General features: G+C 34.0%; 1 protein-coding gene across 4 annotated transcripts in view; it reads right to left on the bottom strand.

Moving 5' to 3' along the window:
* TMEM131 (transmembrane protein 131) overlaps window positions 1–22,511 on the bottom strand; it is a 236,478-nt gene that overhangs the window by 85,620 nt on the left and 128,347 nt on the right. For all 4 annotated transcript variants that reach the window (XM_074213733.1, XM_074213734.1, XM_074213735.1 and 1 more), the window contains exon 4: window positions 12,140–12,208. In XM_074213733.1, the coding sequence (XP_074069834.1) occupies window positions 12,140–12,208 (69 nt within the window). The remainder of the gene's footprint in view (window positions 1–12,139; window positions 12,209–22,511) is intronic.

Raw genomic sequence — 22,511 nt, 5'->3', positions numbered from 1 at the left:
GAAGTGAGTCTTTATCAGAGAATTTTGCCTTAATATTTTTTGCTATTGCTTCATTATCTATAAGGTGCCTTTTAGTAAAATGTAGTTTCCTCGATTATCTCTTTTAAATGAAGAATCTGCTAAATCTTGTAGTTCCTGACGTTTGAATTGTTTCTTTCTGACTCAAGCAGTCAGTATTTTCTCCTTGACCTGGGAGTTCTGAAATTTGTTTATAATAGTATTGGGAACTTTTATTTTAGGATCTCCTTTATGAGGTAATTTAGTGGATTTGTTCAATTTCTATTTTACCTTCTTGATCTAAGATAGCAGGACAATTTTATAATTTTTTAAAAAGGATATTTAGCCCCCCACTTTTTTATCATGGTCTTTGTCTAATATTTCTTCAATTATACCTTCCAGATCCATTTTCCAGGTCACTGGAAAGATATTTCACATTTTCTTCTATTTTTTTTTTTACATTTCTGACTTTATTTGATTATTTCTTGATGTCTCATGAAATCATTAGCTTCTACTTGTCCAATTCTATTTTTAAGGAATTATTTTCAGGTTTTCTTTCTCTATTTGGCTAATATTTGATTATTTCTTGATGTCTCATGAAATCATTAGCTTCTACTTGTCCAATTCTATTTTTAAGGAATTATTTTCAGGTTTTCTTTCTCTATTTGGCTAAATTTTAAGGAGTACTTTTTCTTTAGTGAATTTTTGAGCCTCTCATCATTGGAAACAGTTCCGTTCTTTAAGTTATTATTTTTCCAGCTTTTTTTGTACCTCTTTTACCAATCTGTTAATTCTATTTTCAAATTTTTTCCCCCCATCATTCTCATTTTTTCTGCTACCACTCTTATTTCTTTCTTTACTTCTTCTGGAATTCTTATTGGGCTTGGGTAAGGCTCTGCTTATAGCTATTTTCATACTGTTGTTTTCTGAGTTTCTATCTTGGTTTTCCCTGATTACCTAGTACCTTTTTATGATTAAGTTCTTTTTATTTTTGTTTGCTCATTTTTCTAACCTATTCCTTGATTTTAGACTTTTATGTTAAAATTGGGCTCTGCTCACCTGGTAGTAGGGACTGTCCCAAGATTCAGGTTTTTTAATGCTGCTGTTTTCATTGCTAGTTCTGGGCATCTCCAAGTTTTCAGTGCTTCTAAAGTGTTATAGACACTGTTTGATCTGAGATCTGCTATGACCTCAGAAGGGCCCTTGCTCCCTTGTAGCTGTATGTGCCATTGTTCCTCTTAGCTCTGAAACTGTGACCAGAGTCCCTGCTATGGCCATAGAATTGTGACCCAGAACTGTATATTGGTAAAATCAGCAATAGGAGTACTCACTACCAGCAAAGGGTTCCCTGAAATCTTTCTAACCATTGTTCAGTCTCTTAATACCTTAGCTGAAAGGTCCTGAAAGCTGCTGCTGTTGTCTTAGCCACATGAATTGCTTTTTGAGAATGTTTAATTCACATAGTTATCTGGTCTTATTTGTTATTATATGATTATCAATTTGCATTTCTTCCTGAGAACTGTTTGTGCATATAAATTGACCACTTACCAGTAGAGGAATGACTTTTAATAATATATACATATACATATATACTATATGTACTTTCTTATGTATCTTAAATAGCAAAAATTTATCAGCAATATTTTTTTTTTTAGGTTTTTGCAAGGCAAATGGGGTTAAGTGGCTTGCCCAAGGCCACACAGCTAGGTAATTATTAAGTGTCTGAGACCAGATTTGAACCCAGGTACTCCTGACTCTAAGGCTGGTGCTTTGTCCACTATGCCACCTAGCTGCCCCTATCAGCAATATTTGACAAAAAAAGTGTTGTCAATCACCAGCTTTTTTTCTTATCCTATGAGCACTGTGCTTTCTAATTTTATCTACTGTGATTGCCTTGATCCTTTGTCTGTTTAGAGACCTTCTCCACAGACATCAATGAAAAAGACACCTCATCCAGTTTTTTCCCTAATTTCTTATATTCTCAAAGGTATTCAAAAGTGAACAAATGATTTAAACTGCCTATGATTCTTCCCTATCTAGCCTAATCTATATTTCGTATAAATCAGTACCGATTTTGTTGGTCACTATTTTATAGAATAATCTTTTTTTAAATTAGTAGATAAGACTTTCTTTTTTATTTTTTCCAATTACATACAAAGATAGTTTTCATCATTCATCCTTTTGCAAGTTTTTGAGTTCCACATTTTTCTGCCACCCTCCATTGCCCTGCCCTCTCCTTATGGAAGTTCTATTTCTATTTCTTAAGAGATTAACTTAAAATATATCTGTGTGTAGATATCTATATATTTATTTTATTAATGTTACTGTAAATTTCTTCTCAAACACTGACATTTAACAAAACAACTCAATAAACAGGAGCCCTTAAGGTACCTTCCAGTTTTAAATCTATGATCATAGAAGACAGGAGTCCTTAATCTAGAGGCCACTGAACTTGGGTAGAGGGGGGAAAAAACCCTTTTTTACCATGTTCATTTATTTCCATTAACCTCCAACTAAAATTCAACATTTTCTTCAATTCTGATTTTTAAAAAGTATTATACTGAGGTGCTAGTGACATGAAAAAGGATAGGAATCACTATTAGAAATTGTTGAGTCTTTTTTCTTTCTTTCTGTACTGCTAGTTTACCTACATATTTTCAATTATGTTTTAGAAAGTAAATGTCACTGTTTGCAAATATGTTTCAAAGTCTGCCTCTACTAACTAAATTTACCTCACTCAGTCTTGGTTCTCTTGTTCATAAAATGGAGATAATAATATCTCTAGTATTTACATAATGGGCAGCTAGGTGGCTCAATAACTAGAGTGTTGGGTGTAGACTCAGGAAGACCTGAAATCAAATGTAGCCTTAGATACTTAGTATCTATGGGAACCGGAGTAACTCACTTCATCTTGTTTGCCTTAGTTTCCACATATAAGGAAAAGGAAATGGCATACTATTCCAGTATCTCTGTAAAGTAAATCCCAAATGGAGTCATGAAGCATTGGACACAAATGAAAAACAACTGAACAACAACTGAACTTACAAAACAGGGTAATTGTGAGATTAATTGACATATTGAACATAAAGTACTTTGTAAAACTTAACACACTAGACAGATACATAAATGCCAGCTATTATCAGTTATTCCCAACTCCAATTCCCAATTTTAACTCCATATTACCTCAGAAGTAATCTGGTCCATCTGTGTAGGAGACCTGACACAGTTCATAGGAAAGCTTGATTGAGAGCTTAAAAAACAATGATACTCATTTATCAAAGTAAAAATTCAACCTCACACTTTGGGTTAAAAAAATTAAGATTGTTTCAGTCTATTAAAAACAGAATGATATATAGTTCAACTATTTTATAAAGCAGAAAGAGATGTTTTATAATCTTGAATCAAGAGTTTGTCCTTTTATGGCCAATCCATCAATTTTAAGGTAGATTTATTTTTGCACATGGGTTACAATAACTTTTAAAATACACAGTATCATTAAACTCATACATTATACAAAAGGAAAAATCCACTGCAGCTTCAATATAGGCTATCATAGATGAAGTCCCAGAAATGTGATCTTTTGCTATAAGATTAGCCCATTTTATAACATATGACCCTAGAGTCCCTGAAAACCTAATACCATCTTACCTAACCAGCTTTGTTTCTTGTTATTCTCTAAAACAGACCTTTCACCCCAATTAAGCCTGTGCCAAGGACATCCTCCCATCTTTTCCAGAATTATCCACAACTATTTTTCAAAACGTATCTTCAAAAAGAAAAAAACCAAACCAAAAAAACCCGTATCTTCAATCTTAGTTTACCCTGTCTTTTTTGACTAGAACAAGAAATTCTTAAAGTACTCTCTGATCAAACCATACAATTATAATACTACCTCTTATTTATTCTTTTGAATGGTTTTTAGCCTTACCTACTACAAGGCTCAGACTTGAATTACTGGATTTGAATCAATTAATACTACATCAAAAAAAGAGGCATCTAGAAAAGGCCATCTACAAAGAAGTCTTCTTTGACTTGGACTCTATGGTAGATCTTCACGACATGGCAAACACAATTTTCCCATTGTTTCAAATATTATTAATATTCAAAGGTTGAATAAAGTTCTTTCATATATTTCAAGGAACCATGAATAATAATTCTGATACATGGATGAGAGATACATTCTGTGAAAGTAAAGTTAGTACTTTAAACTAATTACTCATAGAAACAAAATTCATCAGAGGAATGAAAGGCCAAGAATATCAAGGGAATCAATTTAAAAAGTGATGCAAGATAGTATTGCTGAACTAGATTCTCAAATTATACTATAAAACAGTAATCCTCAAATCAATCTGATTCTAGATAAGAAATGAGTGGTTGATCAGTAGAACAGATTATGCACATAATATATACAAAAGTAAATGACCACAGTAACTTGGCATTTGGTCAAACCAAGATCTCAAATACTGGGGTAAGAACTATTTGACAAAAATTTCTAGGAAAACTAGAGAGGAGTTTGGCAAAAACTAGGCATAGACCAGCATCTCACACAGAATACCTAATGGCACATTATTTAGACATAAAAAGTGTTATCAAAAGGAAATTAGTGGAACGTGGAAAAATTTACCAGTCAGATCTATGTTAAAGGGAATTATTTGAAAGGTAAAATGTATAATTTTGATTATCTGAAATTTACAATTTTTTGCACCAACAAAACAAATACAGTCAAAACTACAAGAGGAAATAGGCAATGAGGAAAACAATTTTACACCAAGTTTTCTTGAGTTAGAAACTATATAGGAATGGAATCAATCTATAAAAATTATCATTTCTCAATTGATAAATGTTCAAAGTACAGATTGCTTTCAAAAGAAGAAAAAAATCAAAGCTATTAATTGACATAAAAAACTCTAAATCACTTATTAGGAAAATTGAAAATTAAAACAAATCTGGGGAACCCTCTTACACAAATAGTTAACAAGATAGAAAAGAAAAATTACAGATGCTTGAAAAGATATGGAAAATTGGTTCACTAATGCCCTGGTGGTGAAGTTGTGAACTAGTTCCGCAATTCTGGAGAACGATTTGGAAGTGCGCCCAAAAGGACATAAACAATACCACTACTAGGTCTGTAACAGACCTAACAGAGATCAAAGAGAAAGGAAAAGGACTTAGCAGTTCTTTTTTGTGGTAGCAAAGAATTGGAAATTGAAGGGATGCCCCATATTGTACTCTAAAAAAATGATGAAGAGTATGGTTTCAGGAAAACCAAGGAAGGTATACAGGAACTAATGCAAAGTGATGTGGCATCACTTACAGTAATACTGTAACAATGATCAGTTGTGAAAGAACTACTCTGATAAATAATACAATGATTCATGACAATTCTAAGGGACTTACAATGAAGAGAGAGATTGGATGGATTCCAAGTGTAGGTTGAAGTATATTTTCTCTATTTTTTTTGTTTTTTCTTTCACATGTTTCTTTAAAACATGTGGAAATGTTTTAGATGACCTTGTAGGTATATTAGGTATCACTTTTTTGTTTTTTCAGTTGGTAGGGGAGGGGATGAAATGGGGAAGAGAGTTAAAATTTAAAATAATTATGATCACTGTTTCATGTTTGATTCATAAAGGGCTAGGCCTGTTTTTTTTTCTCAAAGACTATAAATTCCTTTGCAGGGATTTTATCTTATATTCTTTCTACATTTCTTTTCTCCTCCTAATAAATAAGTTAACACTCAAAATGAACTTTGGTAAAAAAAAATTAAATCTTAAAAGTTTCAAAGTATTTTCTTACAGTTTCCCCTCACTTTTATGTTGTGATAATTTCCACAAATGCTTAAAAATAAAATATTTTGGAGGATTGACTCAAGATTTTACAAATCTCGAGCCTTTACATTTAAATACAACTCTTGATGTTATCTATAAAAATCATATTTTGAAGAAATTTAGCAATTAACTGACTATTTCTTTTAAAAAAATTTTCCCCCCAAATATTTGTAAAGGTAGTTTTCAACATTCATCCTTTTGCAAGCTTTTGAGTCCTCATTTTTTCCTAATACCCTCCTGTCACTCCCCCATCTCCATGGCAGCAAACAACTTAAGTTGTACATGTAAAATTGTGTTTAATATATTTCTAATAGTCATGTTGCAAAAGATGAATTAGAACTAAGGAATAAAAATAATGAGAAAGAAAAAACATAAAAGAAATTTTAAAAAGTGAACACAGTATGCTATGTTTTTGAATTCAGAATCCATAGTGTTTTTGTTTGTTTGTTTGTTTGTTTTTCTGGATATGGACAGTATTTTCCATTACAGGTCTGTCAGGACTATCCTTTGTCATTGAACTGCTGGGAGAAGCTGCATCCATCACAGTCAATCATTTTACAATGTTTTTATTTATGTATATAAGGCTTTCCTGGTTCTGCTCACTTCACTCTGCAACAGTTCATTTGACTATTTCCTAAGTTGTGGATGGGTAACATGTCTTTAAAAAGTAGATTACACAATAGTATTCATTCATAAAATGAAATTTTTCTGTTTTCATTTACATTTTTGGTGTTACATAAAAATGTGTTTCTTACAGAAAAACAATCTATTGCCAGAAAAGGGAGTATAAGGGAAGTATATGATTGAAATTCTTTCCAATTTTCTTTTTACACTTGTTGCTAATGGTTGCCTGGGATAACTTTTAATACCTTCAACAGATAGAAACAGAAAAGTCACAAGGAATAGACTGGAGGGGAAAGCTGATAAGAGTTCAATTTTAGAGATATTAAGGTTGAAGAATCAGGAGACCATCCAGCTATTCTACAGGTTACTGGAAGTCAAGGTTTAATCTTAGGACAGAAATTATAACCAGATGTAGAGGTTTAAATGCCACCTACAGAGCAAGTGTGAAATCATCAGAGTAGATGAGATCAGTATGTAGGGAATAAAGATGAGCATTAACAAGTGTGTGTGTGTGTGTGTGTGTATATTTAAATTTAAATAAATATGTATTTAGGAAAAAAGATGGTAGTTAGAGGTAGTGAAGATAGGGGAAGAGTATCAGATGAAGAACCCAATACCTAAGTCAGAAATGACAACTGCTGCTAAAAAGGTTAAGAAGGAGGAAGATTCCTGAAAAAGGGCCATATGATTTGGTTATGAGGAAATATTTTCATGTTGAATATACCTGTACCTGGCACATCTATCTTCCTCTCTACTCTAAACCTTGCTCTTTTAACTTGGCAACTTTTGCCATACAGGATGATGCAGTGACTGGGCAAAGGAATGAGGACATAGACAGCAAAAAGAAATGTCTGTGAAAGTCACTGTTATGAAAAGCAGACAGTAACTGCAACAAGAATGAGATTGGCTTCCTGGAACAGCAAATTCAGATTCTCCTTGATTCAACAAGGAGAAACTAGTTTTTGCTATGTTAGTTACTGTAGCTGTGCTAAAATTGGAGCAGGGAATTTAAACTTTAGCACACATTTTTACTTTCTGATATTCCTGTACACACACACAACATGCTAGTTCAGGATCAAAGGAAAAATCATTTAAGGAATCATATTCCAGAACAAGTTTGGGTCCTAGAGAGAATTTCTCATAGTTTTTTTATTTTGGGATTGGGTTGATTTTTGGCTAGTTGTATTAGCACCACTTGCTGTGCTCACTAAGGTACGTTGGCTATTTGGTGCAGTCATATCAGGCACAAAATTTCAATACGATGAAGCTGACAAGAAATAAATTTCTGTGATCATTACTTGGAGATACCCGAAAAAAATCTGTTCTGACTTTACCAGTTCATGTTTTTAAGTCTTCATCTCTTTTCCTTCTACCCACTCCCTTATTCCCATCTCCATCAACCCCACTCAGTTTACGCAACAATTCTATTGTGTTCTCTGGAATGCTGACTCCATAGATAACAAACATATTTTCATCTTAAAGCTTTCCCTTTCTTACTCCCATTACCTTCCTGCACTCATGGAGACCTTGCTCCCCTCCTGATGATCTAGTTTTCTTGGCTAACCCTTTCCAGCATTGGTTGCATTTCCTCTCATACTCTTCAACTCAAAGGTCATGGTAGGGAAGTTGGAATAGGCCTCAGTCTCCACCACCACTTCCAGGATCTTATCACTCCATAATTCTAACCCTCTCCTCCTCTGAAGTTCCTATTATATACATTTAATATTCAGTCAAGAGTCTAGTGGCTATTTTCTACCAACTTCCAGAAATTGCCTGGTTCAGTCTTTCTCTCCTCAACTCCTACTATCACAATAGGGGACTTGAAAAAAAAAGTCCAACTATATTTGTACTTAAAGACATTACCCTAAACTGAGAAAGATGGACTCTTTCCCAAATATTGTGACCTCTTGGTTTCTTGAATTATTCAAGTCCCATAACTTGCTTCTTTATGTCACCAGAGCTGTAAAAGTAGTCATTCTTTCACTCATTTATTTCCTACTAGCTTTAAACACTAAATTGGTGTTGTCTCAGTAAAACTGAGAGCTGTTAAAGACCTTAGCTGATAACGGTCAAGGTCTCCTACTGCATTTAGGGCTACCTCTCGTTGTCTTGATCTATATCTGGCCACTGGATCCAGATGGTTCCAAAGGAGAAAGTGAGGTTGATGACTTTGCATAGCACCCCCTCACTCAAATCCAATTCACTTGATGTCATGGCATCACCTCCCTGATATCAGGATCCTCTTCAAGAATGAAGACAAACAACAACAACAACAACAACAACATAGTCACCACTTACAAATACAGAAACTCTGAAACTTCTTCAACTGATCATAATCTACTGTTATTCCACTTTTATCTCTGCCTTTCAATTTTAAACACTATTCTTTAGCTTCATGGACCTTTAATTCCTTCATCTCTCAATTTTTATAAGGCCATCTCCTTTGCCCTGGATATACTCTGTCCCCTTCCCTATCTTGACCCAGTGGTGAATGTTGTTTTCTTCTAAATCCCTTGACCTTTATTCTACTATAGATCTAGTTGTAAAAAAAAATGGTGAAAAGAATAGGGGGCCTAGCAGAGAAGCTTGAAAAACACTGATTTTTAGGATACATGATCTGAACAAGTCAAAGGAGACTGAAGATTGATCAGAGAGAGAGCTGGGAGAGATTGGTGTTTTAAAACCTAGATTAGAGAGTGATCAGCAGTGTCAAGTGAAGCAACCAATTTGAGAAGGATGAAGACTGAAAAAAAGATTGTAAGGTCTGGTGATTAAGGGGAAAATTTCAGTTAAGCAATGTGCAAAGGATTGAGAAGTGAACTGGAGGAGAGGAAATAAGGACAGTGAATATGAATAGTTATTTCTAGAAGCTTGGATCAAGAAAGAGAGGGAATACAGGACAATAGCTGAGAAAGGTAGGACTTCCATATTCTTCTCTTTTCCTCATATATGACTTATGCATTTGAATGTGCTATGGGATATCAAGTGATAATCTCAGTTGGGTTCTTGCAAGCCTATTTTTTGGTTTTCTTAAATAAAAAGTTTTATGCATTTTGTGGCACCTCTCTGCCATTAGGACTTGATTTTCTAGTTGAATTTAAGCACACTTTTACTTCCTAACCAATACCAGGTATTTTTTAATAATTTAGTGTTTTATTGTGTGTGTGTGTGCGTGTGTGTGTGTGTGCCACTACCTCCCTTCCTATTTTAAACTTAATCCCTTGATATTTCTGACCTTTTTTCCTCCAAATGAATTCTGTTATTGTCCAAAGCCTACCTAACAGCAAGTATTGTTCATTTGTTTCTGTAGCCCTGGTGTTAAAACAGTACCTGGAATATAGGGAAGCACTTTATAAATACTTTGATCAGTAATTCTATAAAATATCTCTTTGAGAATATGACTAGTATAACATTAAACCTAACAAAATTTGTATCGTTTATTCTTTTTACAATATATCCCTTCCATGAACACAGGTTCTCTAATTATTTAGATCATTTAACTGTTTAAAATACAAATGAATACATATTTTGAAGATGACTTTCTGCATACAATGCCATAATCAAGTGATTTTGAAACTAATGAGTATAATTGTACTTTATTATTGCTGAAAAATTCTCAAATTCCTAGCACAAATTAAATCAGGGCAGGAAGGGACCTCAGTAGTCTTGCAGTTCAATATTCTTATTTTCCAGAACTAAGGTGTAGAGATTAAAAGGCTTGCCCAAAGTCAATGAGGTACTAAGTACATCTAAGAACTTGTTCTTTCCACTGCATCACTTACCTCTCAAAAAAGGTGGGGCTGATTGGGGAATAAGTCTTGCAAACTTTTATGAGACATACCCAACTTAGTCCTACAGAAATAAGTGTTGTCAGAAGTTCTTGTTTCAAATCTAGATTTTTCTACTTAATAATTGTAAAATTTGAATAAAATATTTGAAATCTCTTTTACCCAAAAGTAAAATCAGAGGGCTGAATCAGATATTCTCTAATGTCCATTCCAGATTTAAATTCTATGATCATATAATTCAAAGCCAAGATAATGTAAATGAAAAGTAGGGTTCCATTTTCTTCCATTAGTCTTTCCACAAATTAATCCTAGTTCCCTTCTAAACTTCTTGTATTATCCTACACATAATACTGCAAAGCTATTAAAATAGGAAGAAGTTGATAATTCTGACTAACATAAGGAAATGAACCCTCTCATATTTATCTCGATAAATTTAAAAAAGCAAGAACAATTCTGCTATCATGCTTTATTTGAAAACACAAACCTGATCTAGTATGATTGATATATTAGGGATTATTTGCTTATGTGTAATTTTATTCACAAGAAATAGTAGGAAGGCAGAAAAACCATGCCATTTCACAATAATTCAAGAGTTGTAACCCTTTTGGCATCTAGTTCATAAATGCCATATTTATTGTACATTTTCCTGGTGCAGTAACAAGCAGTGGAAGGAGGAGGATTCGTTTGTACTTCTGTCCTCCACCTTCCAAACCTGCCCAGTCTCTTACCTGTAGTTCACAATTTATGCTGAGCAGAAACCCAAGATTTCAGACATCACCACTACTTAGTGCAGTATTTATATATTTCTTAACCAGATAATCTGGAAAAAAATTATGTTGCCATGTTCCTATATATTTTTTTTGAGTATTCCTGGAGAATTTTTTGAGTATTTTTTCTTAACATTGTGTTTTTGCTTGAGCTATTTTTCGTAGTGCATGATTTTTAGAAATGTCTATGGTGTGTTATAGTTCAACTAACTATACATCTAAATTAATTCAGCCATTACTTGAGTTGTCTACACTAATCTTATGCATAAAGATCTTTTGAGTCTCTGCTACCTCCTGAGTATCCCATTCTAATTAATTTCATCTACTGTTAGTTCTCCTCTCTTGGGCCAAGAAAGAGAAATTTAAATCCTCTTTCCCATAATAGCTCTTTTAAATAGAATTATCATCTCTACCCCCACCCCCCCGCTTTCTATGCTGTAGATTAATCATTCTGAGTTCTTTCAATTCTCATAGGCAAAATTTCAAGACCCTTCATCAACCTAGCTGTTCTTCTCTGGACATGCTCTGGATTACTAATTTTCTTCCTAATAAGCAGAGCTTTGAATTAAATGAAATATGCTCTGAACATGGATATAGTTTGAATGTAACATATTTGGACTATCACATCCGTCATACTAGAACCTATCTTTCTCTTAATGAAATCTAAGCTCTCAGTATTTTGACTTATCTCATGTCAATTCCTATTAGGCCAATAAAAATCTAGATCTTCTACCTAACAATACCTCCTTCAATTTGTACCTGGGAAGTTAATTTTTTGAACCTAAATGTGAACCTTTAATTTTATGTCAATTAACCGAATCCTCTTTCTGTTGATTTCCCTGAATATAACTGATACAAAAATGAAATGGATGGGGTTTTTTGAATGCATGATTTCTGTCATTACAACATTCTTCTTTACAGATTTCTTTGTGGGACTCCAGGATTCCAATGAACACAGTTTGAGAAATGTTTTCTCACCACCACCACCACCACCACCACCACCACCACCACCACCACCACCACAAAAAGACCAGAGGAAACACTAATTAGTTAGATACTTGAATATAAAAAAGATGGTATAAAATGAATAAAATAATATTTGTTAAGAAAACAAAATATGCAAATCTTAACTTACTGTTCATGGAAGTCCAGCATTGGTGGTTCAAACCGTATGGGTCTGCAGTTCCCCCGGTATAGGGATACACTGTAAGCAGTAGAAGAAAAAAAATTATAAATCTACTTCTCAAAGCACACACTCCCCTAATCTAAAAGCTCTTAATGCAGGTAAAGGGGGCAGGAACGTATTTGTTTCTTAAAATAATTTGACAAACATATTTCAATATCATCTGTTTTATTTATAATCATATTTTATTTTGTGCAATAAAAAAACCCACATTATTTTGGAGTCCTTAACAGAAGCCCATGAATTATAGCCTAATCCAACTCAATAAGCAGTAGCCTTCCTTTCTTTTAAATCAGATTTTATAAAAAGATTCTTAAATACCAAATAAAATAAATTTTTCATATACATAAAAAATTATTCATTAAAGTACAAATCTATACATAGTACAATTCTATACATAGAATTTGCATTCCTCTTTGAACATAAGATCAATTCAACATAGAACTTTCAAACTTATCTTGTCTATGATTCTAGCTTTTGTTTGGTTTTATTCTGTTTGCTACCCCCCAAGAAATTTCTTTAAGAAATGCAAAGGTTTGTTACTCAGAGATTATTTTAAAGGAAGACAGTTAAAACTAATCTTTGTTTTGCTAATAGAAATTTTTCTGATTTGTATGGATATGCATAGAAAATAACAAATATTAATTTTATGGATAAGTATATAGATTTATGGTCACATTGTGACATTAAAAAAATACAAATAGATTTTTTTTTTTAGGGAGAAAATTCTTAGTAAGGAAAACTCCTTAGAGTTTTTGTCTTCTGACAAGAACTTCTGACAACACTTATCAATATCTATTGGTTACTGTAATGAAGTTACCTAGGACAATGAGAGATTGGTGACTTCTATGGAGTTATAAGCCCCATATGTCAGAAGTGATATTTTGTGGGAGGACATGCCAAATTCAACATAAAACAGAGGAGAGAGGCTAATTGAAAAACTAAATTGGCAAGGATGAACTCCATAAGATGAGGTATAGCCAGAAATGTGAGCTGAAGAACTTAACTGAGAAACCCATTGCCAGAGAGAGAGAGAGAGAGAGAGAGAGAGAGAGAGAGAGAGAGGGGAAAGGTTTCCTTATTAGGTCATAAAGAAAAGCTCTGAATTGGTGATGTGGCCCCTTGACTCCATGGGCATATAAATGCATACAGCTCAAGAGGTTTAAAGCTCCTTCAACCTGGTGAGATCTTTTACCCATTAGTAGAGATCTCTAGACCGAAGTATGTCCTTATGAGATAAAATGGTAGGAGGGTGGGGATGGAAAGCCTACAGTACTACTACTGTTGCTACTTGTTTACTAACTGAATTTCTGCTAAATAAACACATTGATAAAACTTATTTGTGTCCAGCTTTTTATCTATTTCACTCTATTGCTTATGACAGCATTTAAACCCCTATACTTGGACCCAGTTCTTTCTGACTTTGAAGCCAGGTCTCTATTATGCCGCTTTGTCTCTCACTATTGGGTTTTTGGATAGTAATTTTCATCATTATGAAAACTAATTAACCTGAAAATTCTGATGTCAGTATAAGTACTTGGAAATTATTTCTAATCATCCCACATTTGTCACTGTAACTCATTTCTAATTTTAAAAATTCTGAGCACTGCATATAGTGTATAAATGTCATGAGGTATGCATTTACCCAATAATGTGTTTATATAAAGGGCATCCTAGGTGGCACAGTAAATGGAGCACTAGAGCTGAATTAGGAGTTCAAATCTGGCCTTAGGCACTTACAAACTATGAGCCTAGTCAAGTCACTTACCCTCTCTGTTTTCTAACCCATAAAATGGGGAAAATAAAAGCACTTCTCAGGATGGCTTTAATGATAAAATCAAACAATATCTGCAAAGTTTAAAGCACTATATAAACTTCCAGATCATATAGTACCAGCTGAATTCTCTGAGTATGATCCTATCATCATAATGCTCCTCTCCCCCATCACCTCCTTGCAGGAAGAGCTAATTACCAAAAAATCCATCATCACTGAGATTCTATCAGCTTTAACACTTCACACCTCACCAGTTCCTTTGTTGCCTCTGCCTCTTAAGTTGGAGGGCCAGTTTGTGGAGCAAAATAGTATCACTGTTTCTCAAGAACCATCATGGAGGGTAGGGAGGTATTAACAGCTTCCTTTAATGTATTGTCTTCCCCATTAGATTTAAACTCAGTTGGAACAGGCATTGTCTTTTTTCTTATTTGTATACCAGTTCAACACATGGCCTGATTCATAATACATATAAGATCTTAATAGGTATAGGATGTTAATATGTATTGTATTGTCTTATTGTACGTGGGTAGAAGATGAAATTGAGTGAATGCCCATCAATTGGGGAATGGCTAAATAAACTGTGGTATATGTATGTCACTATTGTTCTATCAGAAAGCAGGAGGGATGGGTATTCAGTGAATCCTGGAAGGATTTGAATGAACTGATGCTGAGGGAGATGAGCAGAATCAGAAAAACATTGTATACCCTAACAGCAACATGGGGGTGTATGATCAGCCTTGATGGACTTGCTCATTCCATCAGTGCAACAATCAGGCACAATTCTGGGGTATCTGAGATGGAGAATACCATCTGTATCCAGGGAAAGAATTGTGGAATTTGAACAAAGACTGTTACCCTTAATTTAAAAAAACCCACCATTATCCTATTGTGTAATTTTGCTGTCTCTTACAGTTATTTTGTTTCCCTTTAGGATATGATTTCTCTCTCATCACATTCAACTTAGATCAATGTATACCATAGAAACAATGTAAAGACTAAAAGACTGCCTTCTGTGGGGAGTTGGTGGGAGGGATGCAAGATTAGGGGGAAAATTGTAAAATTCTAAATAAATAAATAAATTTAAAAAAAAGAAAATTAATAATATGATGAATACAGTGAAGCATGGAAAGATCTATGTGAACCTATGCAGAATGGAGAAAGTTGAACCAAGAAAACAATTTACACAATGATTACAATTATATAAATAAAGATCAACCTCACACACATACCAAAAAAGCCAAAACTGAATGAAACAAAATTATAAAGCATGACTTCAATGAAGTATATGAAAGTACATCTCCAACCCACCCTTTCATAGAGGTGAAAGGTCTACAAGAGGTAAACACTGCACATATTTTCAGAGTTTTTCTATGTACTGATAAATTGTGCTGATTTTTTCCCCTCTTCTTTTTCAGCCTTGAAAATACTATTTGCTGTAGTGGATAGCCCTCAGGGAGGGATCTAGAAACACTGGATGGATCAGGAGAAATGTTGGGGAAAAAAACTATGATAATGTAAAAAACACAGAAGACAACGATTAAAATTTATTTTAAAAAATACTATATAAATGTTAACCATTATTATATGGAGGGAAATGTTTAAAGACAATTGGTAAGCCAACCGAAGTTTCAAAATAGTAAATTAAAAATAACATTAAAAAAAGTTCAAAATACCAGTATAAATTAATACTAAAATGATTTTTAAAGTCCAAATATCAGTGACATGTTTAAGAAGATGGCACAAACTGATCAATTTTATCTTTACACTCAACTCTGAAAAGTGAGGTATCAAAGACTGAACACAGTGGGGATTATCTGTTTATTACTGTATAAAAAGACCTCTTTACTAGTTTATGCCTAAATTCACCGAATTCAAGCATCCAAAGAAGAGTTGAAGAGCAATGATAAATAACAGCAAGTATAAAACTCAGAATTAACCTAACAAAGGAAAACAAGTCTTTGCCACATAACTGTCAGATATAGCTAGGTTTATGTAAAAGTTAGCATGTAACAAAGGCAAAGCTCTTTGCAAACCTTAAGGCTGTGGTGAGTGAAAGATAAAATGACTGAGAAAACAAAGGTTTGAGCTTCTGAGCATTTTGCTTTATTAAGCAAGCATACTAACTGCCTAACAAACTGAGGCTGAGCTCAAACATAGGAGACAACAGATTTTTATATATTAAAAATAATTAATCAAATAGTGTCAATTAGTTAAACCAAGATATAACATTTGATTTTTGACTGGAGGAAAGATTAGGGGTTTTCCAAGTTGGGAGGGGAAGAGAATAGTGAACAGATGCAATTACCTTTAGTCAGGAAGACAAGTGTCCTACTTCCCCAAATCATCTGTCACAATCAAAGAAATATGGAAACAATAACTGATTGATTGGCAGGGGGTCAATTTTCAGATTAGACATTTGGGCCCCTTAGGGTGAGAAAACTATTTGTTACTGATCTGATAACCTAGGTTCTTTAATTAGCAGTAACAGCAAGTGGAGGTGCATCCAGTTTCCCAGCCATATAGGACTAGGGTCAAACAATGAAGTTTTCTTAAAATTTCCACAATTAAATACAGTTTTCTCACAAGATAGAAATTGAACTGAACCTAGCTCCAGAAGTGAGTCACAAGATGGGAATCAGTGTAGTTTACTCAATTCCCATAGGGTCCTATTTTGTCATTATTGCAACCAATTTCTTGTGATTTTCTTCCAAGCTTTGATAATGCAAAGATAATTCATGCTCCCTTTGAAATGAGATCTTATTGTCAGGATTTCTATTGAGACTATTAAAACAGGTTCACAAAATCTCAGAGTTAGAAGGGCATTAAGAATATTCTAATCCGTAACTGAACAAGAATCTCCAAAGATCATACACATACCCTATCTTGAATACTGTTTTATTCTGAACTTTGTATTGTTCTTCAATATCAAGGTCAAACTCTTTCATGAATTTTCACTAATCACCCCAACTTTAGTTCTCTTCTGAAAACCTTTAATGTCTATAATACTCAAGAGACCTATAGCATGTTTATCTGTTTTCAAAGTTCAGTGTGAGACAAATGGTTGATACATAAGAATTGGTAAAAGTTGTGTTCAAGTCCTAGCTCAACACAATTTGCTTGATTCTGAGTAAATCACTTAAACTCAATCCAAAGGAACCTTCTAAAATAATAAACTGTGGAGGTTTCCATCTGCGTTGGTAAAAGAAATTTCCTACCCTGCCCAGGGTACTTTCTCAAAGTGTGGTGGGACCCTTTTTGTCACATTTGTATAGATTTTATTTGCAAAACCTTTCAGGGGGCCCATGAAATCAAAATTATTTTCATAATAATACTAAGATATTTTAATTTCTAACACGGTAAATATAAATAAATAAAACTATATAACCAGAGCTTATGTGTATCCTCAATAGTCTTCAAGAGTATAATAAAGAGGTTCTGAGTCCAAAATATGGGAACTGCTGCCTTAGAAAAACAATAAAACAATGGGCCAGACAAAAAAAACCTCACAAATGTACAACTAAATATATTTAAAAAATTCAAATAAATTACAAAGCAAAGTGAAAGAAAATTATTAACACACATTCCCTGTTGATTTGTTATGATTTTAAAAAACAAATCAGAATTTTAATGTTAATTGTGATATGAAACATACATGATAATTACAATGTGATTATTTGATTAAAGTAACTTTACAAAGTTGACAAAGATGCTAATTAGGAGAAAATCATCGTGATTTTTAATATCATATTCTAGATAAATGGGAAACTCATACATCACAGTACTGCCAGAATAATCTTCCTTATTCACACATCTTTTCAAGGTGTCTCTGCTGAAAAACCTTCAAGTGTCTCGCTTGTACTCACAGTTTACCAAGTCTAAACTATGATCACATAATAAGAGAATAGGACTCGGTGGAAAAGACTGATATTTGAAAAGAATGAAGACAAAAGGAAAAAGGGATGGCAGAAGAGATGACTAGATAATGTAATGCAAACAATGAAAATGAATTTGGACTTCAAGAGTTAGTTGGGGATAAAACGGCCTGCTTTGGTCCATGGGATCATAAAGAATAGACCCAACTCAGCAATAACAACAATATACTTAGGATTGAGGTTTTAATAAGTAACTCAAAAGATGAAAATTGCAATCATTAATTCTGCAATGACTGTCATAAAGTCTTTGATGTTTTTGTTTCTGCCACAGGCAGAGCAAATATCATTTGAGTCCCAAGTATACATTGGGATAGCAGGAAAAGATTAAGGTACTTTGAGAATTCTTCTACAGGGACAGCTAGGTGGCACAGTGCATAGAGCACTGGGCCTGGAGTCAAGAGGACTTGAGTTCAAATCCAGTCTCAGACACTTAATAATTGCCTGGATGTGTGACCTTAGGTAAATGACTCTTAACTTCACTACCTTTTTAAAACAAAAAGGAAGCTAATGAAACATGGATGGACTTGCTCATTCTATCAGTGCAATAGTCTGAGACAATTTTATGGATCTATGAAGACCTGAGGAGTTTAAACAAAGACCAAAGACCAAAGACTATTACCTTCAATTTTTAAAAAAAGTCATCCTATGTACTATATAATTTTGCTATTTCTAATATTTAATTTCTTCCTCAAGGATATGGTTTTTTTTTCTCCCCTCAACACATTCAATTTTGGCCAATGGAAACATGGAAACAATGTAAAGATTATCAGATTGCCTTCTGTGGGGGGAGGGGAGAGGGAAGGGAGGATGAAGGAAAAATTGTAAAATTCAAGACTTTACAAAAAATGATAGGCAGAAACTAATATTGTAAATAATTGGAAAAAATAAAATATAAAAAGTAAAATAAGCTAATAAGGAGAAGCAACATGCAAATACTTTATAGGCAGGCTATTTGAAAATGAAACTCAGGCATTCTAAGGGGGATCAGAGAAGGTTTCCTGGGGAAGGATGGATTTTAACTGGGATTTTAAAGCCAGGAAAACAAGGAGACAGATGAGGAAGGGGAGTACCACATGAGGGATAGTCCAATGGAGAGCTGAGTGAAGGGAAAAGCAGGGACACTTGATTTAGTGATAGGGAACTTCAGTTCTTATTCTCACTCTCACTCTTTTTCTGTGTTTCCTTTCTTCCAAAATCTCAGAGTGGAAAATTTAACATCTTATTGAGAAGGATAATTTCATCCTTCAAACTAATAAAGGTAAATTCTATTCTGGATCTGATGCTAATTAACAGGGAAGAACTGGTTGCTGAGGTGACAATGATAATAATCTAGGAAAAGTGCCCCCACTACCCCAACAGAATGTTGTGACAGAGATTTGGAAAAAGTCGATTTAAAGGATTCAAAGGAAAAATAGGAAGGACCTCAGGGAGAAAAATGCTAAAGGGGAAATCAGTACTGGAAAGATGAGGGATGCTCAAGAATGAAATTGAAGACACAAAGGAAACACTTCAAATGAAGAAAAATGGGATTTGTTTGGATGTACAGGGAACTCAACAGCCAATTTATGACAGAAAGGCACAGAAGATGGACTGACCAGGTAATCAAGAATTAATATAAAAATATGACATAGTCCTATGTTAAGGATGAACTGAGACTGGAAACAAAGGAAAATGGGATGGGGGAGAGAAGAGAAATAAGTGGAGTATTTTCCTTTAAGCTATATTGAAGCAAATAAAGGATGGAACTTTTGCTTCAGGCAGATGTATTAAAAATAATGGAAAAAAAGAGAGAAGGAAAAGCTGTTCAACCCTTAACAAAGTTTGTTTCTGTTTTCTCTGCAAAAAGAGAATGATTTTTATTATGATATATAATGGGAAAGGAGAGGTAGCTAGCACAAGATTGGAAGAGGCAAATGTTGGCTTGATGATTTCAAAAGTAAGAAAATAGTCTGTAAAGAAGAACAGGTCAATGAGCTTGACTTGCTTTCTGGAGAAATTTTAAACACTTAAAAGTTCATTGGTAAGTACACAGAAAGGGAAATAGTGAAAGCCAGAAATGGCTTCATCAAAAACAAGTCATGCCTTTAATCTTTTCTGAGAGAATTACTGTACTAGTACTGGCTGGAGTTTCTCCAGGTTTCAGAAATTTTCAATAAAGTACCTCATACTATTCTTGTGGAAAAGCTGGAAATGTATGAATTAGATGATAATAGTTAGCATTTACATAGCGTTTTAAAGATTGCAAAAAACACTTTGCGTGTTATCTCATCTGGTAGATATATTCAGAATGGCTAAATGGTCAATCAAATGAGTAGTTTTAATGGTTCCATTTTTTTCTGGCAGAGGGTTCTCCAGTGTAGTATCAAAGGAATCTTGGTCATGTTCTGTTTAACAATTTTATCTATGACTTGGATGAAAGCATAGATGGTGTGGTATTTGAAGACGATCTAGAATTAGAAGAGATAGCTAAAACAATAGAAGATAAGCTCTAAAAGAACCCAAATAGACTAAAGATTAGGTTAAATATACAAAGAAATTCTAAACAAATAAATATAAAAGTCTTACATTTGGGCACAAAAGTCTAGGTGAAGAAGGCATTTTTACAGAAACACAGTTCTGAAAATTTATGTTAGGGCTCTTAGTGTACTACATGAACATCTAACTCAATGGCACATCATGGTGCAGAGGCTGGTACTGCAGAAAGCACCGAGTTAGAAGCTAACGATGTGAATAAATCAAAGAAAGTATCTTTGATGCTATTCAGCATCAAAAATTATTGTAAATTTAACTCTTGTTAGATACTTAAAGGAAAACAGATTTTTTTTTCACAAGGGTGGGGAGATAAATCAGAACAAAATCAAAAGACTGAAAAAGAATATGAAAATGTAATATATTTTATATGAAAGTCAATCTATCTGGAAAACGCATTAAGGAAAGATAATCTAAGAATTATTTAAATCATGATTTTTTAAAAAAAGTCTGGATACCTAGAAAGGCAAATTAATTTAATAACTGGAAGGAGCTATACAATAAGGTTTACAAGCTGTACAATAACATGCTACCCTTTTGAAGATAAGGTTCTGAAAGTAAACTTATTTTTACTATGAGCACATTAGCACTACCTGATTAAATAGTGAGAACAACATAAGGATAAAAGGATTATAAGGATAAAAATATTGTAAACAAAAAACAAGACTAAAAGATTTAAGTGTGCTGATGAAAGTACTGAACAATCATAATCATGTCCACAAAGGAACTATGAAGAAGCATGTCCTTGGGGCAGCTAGCTGGTGAAGTGGATAAAGAACCAGCCCTGGAGTCAAGAGGACCTGAGTTCAAAACAAGTCTCAGATAATTAATAATTACCTAGCTGTGTGAATTTGGGCAAGTAACAACCCCATTGCCTTGCAAAACCAAAAATAAAGAAGCATGTTCTTCACCTAGAGTTGGTTATAAGGGAGTAGAAATATAATCTTTTGGAAATGGCCATCATTTTACTTGAATATACTTATTTGTTACCAGGGTTTTTTTTATTCCCAACTTCTTGCTTTTGATTGATTGGAAGAGAGTTAAGGAGGGTAGTAGCAATACTGACCAATGGAACCATACACACACACACAAATGAACAAAAGAGAATGAAGTTTCAAAAGAAACAGTAAAAAGGGATTGTTTTGAGAACAGTGTATAGAATTTGTCATATACCTTATTTTTAAAGTACACTGTAAAAGAGAGGTTCATGGTTTCCTAAAGAATCTGTTGTTCAGGGGGCAGCTAGGTGGCATAGTGGATAAAGTACCAGCCTTGGAGTCAGGAGTACCTGGGTTCAAATCCGGTTTCAGACACTTAATAATGACCTAGCTGTGTGGCCTTGGGCAAGCCACTTAACCCCATTTGCCTTGCAAAAAAAAAAAAAAAAAAGGATCTGTTGTTCAACTGTGTGTATGGAATTTTTTTTTAAGTGTTTAAGTTCAGAATGAAAATGGAAATTTTAAAATCGCAGAGTAATGGTTAGAGTAGGTTTCACTTTAGGAAAAAAGTTCCCAACTTTTAGGAAGTCATATAGAAGTGAAAATGGATAACCTCTGAGAAGTCACTGGTTCTCTTATTCAGAGATTTTTCAAGCAGAATCTTGACCTCTTGCCAGGTATTGTGGAAACTATAGCAAGATGGTGCAGGAAGAGGTAAGAAGGGTTAAACTAGGGTGGTGGTTGTGTGAGAAGAGGATGTCCCCAGAGATGTGGTGGAGATACTGACAAGTTTGGCAATTAGCTGGATGTGAAACTTCTCTTTCTTGATTCTCTTTCCCAAGCAATTTATTTAATTGTTCCCTTTTTTAACCTTCTGCTGTGGATCATCTTTCTTCTCCCACCAGGCAAAGTAACAGTGTTGTCCAAGGTCATTAAGTAAGCCCTCTACTCTAAGTGATCTCTTGGCTCCCAAGGATTCAATTTTATCTTTGCAAATGGCTCCCATATTCAACAAAAAATGTGTTGTGTTTCTTGTCTGTTCTAAGTACTTTTCTCTTCAGCATCACCAACTGCCTTCTTGATATTATCAGCCAAATGTTTGATAACTGTAAAACTGAATTCATCATCTTCCTCAGAACAGTGGCTGCTCC

This window comes from Macrotis lagotis, chromosome 1, assembly GCF_037893015.1.
Source record: "Macrotis lagotis isolate mMagLag1 chromosome 1, bilby.v1.9.chrom.fasta, whole genome shotgun sequence".
Taxonomy (NCBI): Eukaryota; Metazoa; Chordata; class Mammalia; order Peramelemorphia; family Peramelidae; genus Macrotis; species Macrotis lagotis.
This window is presented reverse-complemented; position numbering and strand designations above follow the sequence as displayed.